At 43.2% G+C, this 8,511-nt stretch overlaps 1 protein-coding gene across 1 annotated transcript in view; it reads left to right on the forward strand.

Annotated features, from left to right (window-relative positions):
- RSL1D1 (ribosomal L1 domain containing 1) overlaps positions 1 to 8,246 on the forward strand; it is a 28,243-nt gene extending 19,997 nt beyond the window's left edge. Inside the window, exons 4-9 of the mRNA XM_075830140.1 lie at positions 2,080 to 2,228; positions 4,183 to 4,284; positions 4,364 to 4,457; positions 4,696 to 4,806; positions 6,245 to 6,451; positions 7,866 to 8,246. Of these exons, the coding sequence (XP_075686255.1) occupies positions 2,080 to 2,228; positions 4,183 to 4,284; positions 4,364 to 4,457; positions 4,696 to 4,806; positions 6,245 to 6,451; positions 7,866 to 8,186 (984 nt within the window). The 3' untranslated portion in view covers positions 8,187 to 8,246. The remainder of the gene's footprint in view (positions 1 to 2,079; positions 2,229 to 4,182; positions 4,285 to 4,363; positions 4,458 to 4,695; positions 4,807 to 6,244; positions 6,452 to 7,865) is intronic.
- The last annotated feature ends 265 nt before the right edge of the window (positions 8,247 to 8,511 follow it).

Raw genomic sequence — 8,511 nt, forward strand, 5'->3', positions numbered from 1 at the left:
TCAAGCGTTTAGCTACACTTTAACCATTTCATGACCAATGGTCATTGATGCCCCTGTGTCCAGGTCAAATTTTCCATTTCTGATATGCACTTCTTTAGACAATATCTTTGCAACCACTTTGAATATTACAACTATTCGTACTTTATTTTTTACAAGACTTATCAGGCTTTCATTTTCTAGATTAGTTTAATTAGTTACATGTTTTAAAAAAAATTTTTTTTTAGAGCAAACAAATCTAATATAAATCTATCTGTACAGCTCTGTAACAATTAGTCTTCTTCCCTCTCTGTCACCGTGGATCGCTGTGAGGGGAGTGGAGAGGGCTATATACACAAAACAGTGGGGAAAAAAAAGGTCCGTTAACGGATTAACTGTCAGTTTTTCATGGCTGGTTTACATCAATGTGTCTCAAAATTTGAATCCATTTCCCGGCCGTCTGACCGTTTGCCATCTGTTTTTCAGGGATGTTAAAAAAAATGGATGAATTTTAATCGTTAGTTTTTTGTCCCACCCCCCTGAAAAAAACCACAGTTCCCTTGTAGATAGTGACACAATACCGCTGTAGATAGTGAAACATTACCCACTGTAAATAGTGCCACGGTTCCCACTGTAGATAGTGCCCACATGGTGCCACACACCGTGCCCATGTATATAGCCCCTCAGTGTCCCCTGTTAGGGGGCATATAATGCCACCTCCCACCCTGCAGATACCGCCACCTCCCCTGCAGATACCGCCACCTCCCCTGCAGATACCACCACCTCCCCTGCAGATACCGCCACCTCCCCTGCAGATACCGCCACCTCCCCTGCAGATACCGCCACCTCCCCTGCAGATACCGCCACCTCCCCTGCAGATACCGCCACCTCCCCTGCAGATACCGCCACCTCCCCTGCAGATACCGCCACCTCCCCTGCAGATACCGCCACCTCCCCTGCAGATACCGCCACCTCCCCTGCAGATAGTGCCACCACCCTGAGTAAATGGCACCTCTTCCTGTAGATAGCACCAATGTAGCTCCCTTTAGGAGCGGAATCCCTGTGCTGGGGATTCCGCTCCTACAGAGACCCTCTGGTGGATAATGACACTAGGGGCTTCTCCAGTAGCAGAATCCCCGGCCAGAGTGTCGGCCGGAGATTCCGCTCCTAGAGAGCTTCTAACATCACTGTCCAAATGGACAGTCAGGCGTTCTCTCTAGAAGCGGATTCTACTCCTAGAGGGAGTTTAGGTGGCGCTATCTGCAGTGTGGGGGGGGGTGCAATCTGCAGAGTGGTGGCACAATCTACAGCGAGGATGGAGAGACCGGTGGCTCCGTCTAGGAGGGGAATCCGCTCCTGGAGGGAGCTTAGGTGGCGCTATCTACCGAGGGATTTGCGCTATCTACAGTGGGGTGTGTATTCCAAGGCTCTCAAAGCCCCGGCAGACATGAGAGTGCAGCGCTGCTCACACTGAAGCTACTCTACACTCATTAAACCCCTTTCCAGGCTGCCAACGTTTATATACGTGACAACAGCACCGGGCATCGGCAGGTGGAAAGTATATAGCCGTATGGCAGTCGTGAAGGGGGTTAAAGGTGTTTTCCCACCATCAGATCATTCCTCTGTGGAGGTACTATCACGGGGTCCTACCACCACGTACTCTGTCCACCAGGGACCAATAGCACTGTGTACTCAATATAAGTTAGTATGTAATGGTAACAAGGAACTGCAGTAGTTACTATTAAAGGGGTTAATAAGGCTTTCTAAAATAGGGGGGGGTGTACGGCATATGAGCATTGTGGCCAGTGATTGGCTGAAGTGGTCTAATATCGGTAAGGAACGTCACAGCTCCAGCCAACTTAAACAGAGGGTGGTGAGTGACCGTGGATCGGCGGCAGGGGATTAGAAGGTGATTATTAGCAATTTTTTCCGTAAACTACGCCATTTGCAGCCAAAATAAAAATGTTATAATTTCCGGATAACCTATTTTAATTTGCATACATTTAATCACACAAAGAGTCATTTTGTGATGTTAAATCATCTGAAAGTTATTCATGATCTCAAATACATTTTCAGTTTAAATTCTCACGTGCGTGTTTACAGATCGTCCCTCTTAAAAAAATGAAAAAAGAATACAAACCATTTGAAGGAAAGCGCAGGTTGCTGAGCAGTTTTGATCTGTTTCTTGCTGATGCTAGAATCCGCCGACTCCTTCCATCCCATATTGGAAGACATTTCTACAAAGAGAAGAGGTGAGTTGACCACAGCCAAGATATAAAGCCCAATTTCTACCTATGTTCTTACAGTTCACTCCGTCTTTAAAGATTTTATATGTCCATTTGATTTCATGTTGTTTAGCATGGTTGACTCCTTATCAGGACATATGATGATATTAGAGGGGGTTCTCTGATTTTTGACACCCCCTTCCCTTTTCTGTTAGCAAAAGCAAATAATTGCTTTAGAGGACCCTGGTGTCTGCACGTTATACAGCTGCCATTAATCTCAATGGGCTCTGTCTACAGCTTTAATTTCCCTGAATGATTCCCCTGGTGATAAACACTAGTCACTGGGGGACTGACTCGATGAAAGAGAGGTAACCTATTTTTAAAGGGAACCAGTCACTAGATTTCAGGGCACTAAACTACTGGCATGTTGTTATACTGCTGGAGCTTCGCATCCAAAACCTGCTCCTCTCAAAACTGTCCGTTTCAGCATTTTGTCTAAAAAGTCGTTGTAATCCAGCATTTGCGTTCCGTAAATGACCAGAGAAGAGTCCTGAGATGTATCGTGGTGTACTGGTCTCGGCTTCATCTGACCATGCCCAGTAAGCCGTTGAATTAATCTCAAGTCACTTCTCTGGTCATTTACATTTGCATTGTAACTTTTTATTAGACCAAATGATGAAACGGACAGTTCTGATGGGGAATCGACTCTTAAATATATCCCTAATAGTATAACGACATGCTGGTGGTTAAGTGCCCTAAAATCTAGCGACCGGTTCCCTTTAAAGGGTTATTCCCATCATAGAAAGGGATGGCATATTGCTAGGATATCCCATCACTCTCTAGTCGGTGTGGGTCTGACCTCTGTAACCCCCACTGATCCTGGGAATGAAGAGGCTGCATCGCTGGTTTAGCGTTGCAGCCGCTTCACTTTTGTTTTTCTGTACAGGTGCGCTACCAGCCGCCCACTGTTGAGGGAAGTGCAACACTGCTTCATTCAAGTGAATGGGGCCATGGTGCAGTACTCGGCACAGCCCGCTGGTCCGGAGCACCGCTCTGCAGCAAAACACTTTGAAGGGGATGCATCGCTGCAACCCCTACGTTTTTGGGATCAGTGGGGGGGGTCCTAGAGGTCGAGTCCTCAATGATGAGAAAGGAAAGGCATATCCTACTGAGATGCCATCACTTTCTGTGACGAGCATTACCCTCTAGAGCGTGTTTCCTCCCAAAAGACAAATGGACCATATGTTAGAAAATGAGAAGGTGGAGCAGCAGCCGCAGTTTAGTCATTTTGTTTTCTATACTTAGAGATATTGACATTTTTCTATTCAGTTGTGGCAGCAATATAGAAGTTTTAGAACACCTCAATTTTTCCATTTATTTTGACATTAACACCGTTCTATTACAGCAAATAACGTGAAATGTTTCAATATCTGAATGCAATTGTAGAAAGAACGCCTCGATTGTGTAAAGCTCTTATATTGGCTAGAGGTGGCGACTGTGAAGAGTCAAAAATCTAGATTGAATTTGTTGAAACATATTAATCCACTATTTTTATTCATCTTAACTGAATTATATCCTCTATGCTTTCATATCAAAGTACATTTGAGACATTAAACTGTGTAAATATCAATTAAATACTGGAAAAATTGAGGTGTTCTAAAACTTTTGACCGGTAGTGTGTATAAAAATAATTATTTTTTTTTTAATTCATTTTTTAAAAGTAGCAATAAGAGGTGCAGCCATATTAGACGTCACCTTTGAATTATTTTTTCAGAAACTTCTGGTGAAGCTGTGATTCTGTCGGCATGTTCAATAATAAAGTGGCAGCTTTACCATTGCGTGATGGTAACGAGTTTTGCCTGTGACTTTTCACTTCATATCTTAATCTGTGTCCTCTTCTGTGCGCCAAATGATGACCTATCAAATAATAACTTTAACTATGCAATATTTCCTCTTTTCTTTGCCGGACTACTATATGCAGGGAGCCACAGTCCGTTAACCTGAAGAGAAAGAATCTTGCAGCCGAATTGAACCGCTTTATCCAGGGAACACAGCTTCATGTAACCAACAGAGGATGCTGCTAGTGAGTGCAGGAAATTACTCTTTATTATATCGCAGGTAGGGATTATTCATAGTAAATGACATTTTATTTTGTTCTGCAGTGCAATACGTGTTGGTCACATAGGTATGAAGGCGGAGGACATTGTTAAAAACGTACTTGCAGTTGCTCAAGCCCTCGGAGAGAAGTTGCCAATGGTAGGTGGCGTTTTATTCTACGGACCTATCCCAATGCTACAACCAGTGTGTGTATTCACTTGTTTTAATGATGTGCACCCAGATTACATTTTATCGCTACACTGTATGTAGTAGTGAACAAACTCCTTGTCATTCAGAGGTTTTAACATTGTATATTTCCATTTCTAATGCTTTTGGAGGATGGGGATTTCTTGTCCGATTGCAACAACAAACATGTTTGGATTCTCTTTCTTTTCAGAAATGGAAAAACGTCAAAGTTCTTCACCTGAAAACCCAGTCCTCCGTGGCTTTGCCAGTGTACACCTCCTCTTTCGACAGTCTAAAAGAATTAGATTTGGAACAGGCAGAAGTAAGTGCACGTTCAGATTCATCTTCTATCTCGTTACTGATGAGTGTTTCTAAGGATACAACTTGATCGTGATGTGGCAAGAGCCAAGGAATCCAAGCTTTCATGAATTCGTATATACACCGATCAGCCATACCATTAACACGACCGATTAAGTGAATAACATCCATTATTTTGTGACAATGGTGCCTGTCAAGGGATGGGATATATTAGGCAGAAGGTGAATAATCTGTTTTTGAAGTTGGTGTTGGAAGCAGGAAAAATGGGAAACTGTAAGGATCTGAGCAGTTTTAACAGAGGCCAAATTGTGACGGTTAGACTGGGTCAGAGCATCCCCAAAACGACCGGTCTTGTGCGGTGTTCCCGGTATGCAGTTGTTAGCACTTACCAAAAGTAGTCCAAAGAAGGCCAACCGGCGACAGGGTCATGGGCGCTCAAGCATCATTATTGCTAGCCCTTCTGAACCCCATCCCATTGAAGATCTACTGTAGCACAAATTGCTGAAAAAGTTAATGCTGGCTGTGAAAAGTGTCAGAGAACACAGTGCATCGCTGCAGAGTGCCCATGCTGATCCCTGTCCTCCGCTGAAAGCTCCTACACTGGACCATGGAGCAATGGAAGATGGTGGCCTGGTCTAATAAATCAAGTTGTTTTTTTACTTTGTGTGGGTGGCCGGATGCCTTTTGCCTCACTTACCTAGAGAAAAGATGTAATTAGAAGGCAAACCAGCAGAGGCAGTGTGATGCCCTGGGAAATGATTTGCCTGGCATTTACATCAATGTTACCTTGACATGTACCATCTACGTGTACATTGATGCAGACCAAGTGAACCCCTTCATGTCAACTGTACTCCCTAATGGCGGTGGCCTCTTTCAGCAGAATAATGTGTCCTGCCAAACTGCAAAAATTGTTCAGGAATGGTTTAAGGAACATGACAGGGAGTCCAAGGTTGACGTTGCCCCCAAATTCCCCAAGTCTCATCTCATCGAGCATCTGTGGCATGTGCTGGAATAAGAAGTCCAGTCCATGGAGGATCCACCTCAACGTATAGGACGTAAAGGATCTGCTGCTAACATCTTGGTGCCAGATACCACAGGACTCCTTCAGAGGTCTTGTGGAGTCCAGGCCTAGACGGGTCAGAGCTATTTTGGCGTCGTGAGGGGGAGCTACAAATTTAGGCAGCTGGTTTTAATGTGATGGCTGGTCAGTGTAAGCAATACCTGTCCGAATGTGGTAAGGCTAACTTTAATAAAAATTGCCTTCCTTGTGGAAATACTATATGACGCATTGTCTGGCAATGGTCTGCTAAAATTTGCTTATTAACCTTGGCTATATGTTGTAGTAATCATCGGTTATTCACTTTATCTGCATGTAAAGTACTGAGTTAAGGGGTTAGATGCTTATTTTGTGCTGCAAAAGTAACATTTATCTTCCATTAAAGAAAGATAAAACTCTGAAGAAGAAGAAGAAAAAGGGGTCGGCTAAAAAGAACAAGGCAGCAACACCGGGCTCTGAGGAAACCGGAGATCAACTACCAGATGAGAAGAAAGGTGCAGAGAAGAATAAGACCGATCACATTGAGGAGGAGGAAATCCCTCAGTTGGTCCCTATTCAGACGCCCAACAGTGCAAAGAAGCGCAAGAAACAGGCAAGTGCTTAATCCTGTCAAAATTTCTCTGTTAGGGCTTATTATACAAGGCAGTCCATGTTGCGTTTTTTTGCTGTGATTTAAAAAAAAATAAAAAAAACGCAGCGGTTTCCCGCAATTTCACAGCAAAAAAACACGATTTGAACACACCATGTAAATAGACCTTTACTCCAGTAGCTTATCGTGTGTATAAAAAGGTATAAATAAGTTTTATACTACTTAATGTCCACTACCTGCAATTACTTTCTTCTTTGGTCCCCCTCTGTGTGCTAATGTGTGCTATTGCGGGCAGGCTGATGGGCACGTACACGTGATTGCGGCTTGGTTAATATTTCCTACAGCTCCCAAAACTACTTGCGTCCCCAAAAAAAAAAAAATTTATTGATTTACTAATGTTGTAAAACATTTCAACAGATATCCGATACTTTGGTGTATTATGCTTACTTGTTGCTCTTTAGGTATACCATATTACTTGGAGAGCTTCAAGGTCCGATAGGGCGTTTTAAAGGGAATGTGTTGCCAGCAAAACATGTATTTTTTTTTTTTAGTTAAACATTTAGTGTGTAGGTGATTAAACATTGTTCAAATTTTTTTCACGAGTCAGGAAATATTATAAATTAGATTCTAATTTATAATATTTCCCAGTGCTGGTCACTAGATGGAGCTATTCCCAAAATTGCAGCATTGCATGTGGTAAAGCAACCACATTGCTTTTTGCTGCAAAATTGGGAAAAAAGCACTCGCTCTAGTGAGCTCTGAGAATCCCCCCCTCCTTTATCCTGGCTAGTGCCGGGATAAACGAGGGGATTGAACGGTCTAACCTCCTACACTGTGTGTCGCCATTTTTTGAGCTAACACACAGTGTAGTAGGTTTACATACAGTAGTAAACACACTGAAACACGAACATACATAGAAATCTCTTACCTGCTCCTGCCGCCGCGGCTCCCTCCGGCCCGTCCGCTCCATCTGCTGCCGCTGGTCCAAGTGCACAAGTCCGGAAGCCGCAACCGGAAGTAGTAATCTTACTGTCCGGCCGCGACTTCCGGTCTACAGGAAAATGGCGCCGGACGGCGCGCATTTCAAATTGGACTGTGTGGGAGCGGCGCATGCGCCGTTCCCACACAGACGGCGTACACAGAAGTGGATGGGACGGGCCCCGTTCGCAGTCCCTATGGGACTGTGGCTGCCGTATTCCATGTCTGTATGTGTCGTTAATCGACACATACAGAAATGGAAAAAAAAATGGCAGCCCCCATAGGGAAGAAAAAGTGAAAAAATAGAAAAAAGTAACACACAAACACACAAATAAATAAAAACGTTTTTAATAAAACACTAACATAAAACTGACATGAAAAAAAATATTTTGGTGACACTGTTCCTTTAAATTTATAATATATATGTGATCTTTTATAGAAAACCAATGTTCAGGAAGAATCCAAAGTGGAAGGGAAGAGCGAAGGGTCTGAAATAAGTGTAAAAGAGTCATCAACTAAAAGTCCTACACCTAAGAAGCGCAAGATGAAGGTGATCGAGACCCCAAGCAAGCACAAAATAGAGCCGCTGTCAGAAGGAAAGAGCAAGGAGCAGGAGACTCCACCCAAGCGCAGCATTCTTAGGACCCCTAAAAAAACATCAAGAAAATCTGCCATGAAAATTTCAAAATCAGCCAGAAAAGCCCCTCAAACACCAAAACTGAAGCAGAAAAAGAAAATGAAGACCCCGCAGTCTGTGTGATTCTAGCAATATGATAAATGCGTTTATTCTGATTAAACATTTCCAGATCTTTTTTAATGAGCATTGCCTCTACAAGTTTATAGATTTCTATCTAAACCGTTTTCTCTGTCTAATTGAATTATTAAATGGACATTGGCTAGACTTTATTTCCTAGTACAACTCCACAACACTATGTAGTACCAGCTCACTGTCCTAATGCTTGTCAGTGTATTCAGCGATACCAGTGGGTTCTCTCTACTAAAGGTCCTTTTACACAGGCAAATTATCGTGTTCACAGAAGGCTCGTTCCAATAATTGCCCTATGTAATCAGGGCAACGATCAGCC

Source organism: Rhinoderma darwinii, chromosome 6, assembly GCF_050947455.1.
Source record: "Rhinoderma darwinii isolate aRhiDar2 chromosome 6, aRhiDar2.hap1, whole genome shotgun sequence".
NCBI lineage: Eukaryota > Metazoa > Chordata > Amphibia > Anura > Rhinodermatidae > Rhinoderma > Rhinoderma darwinii.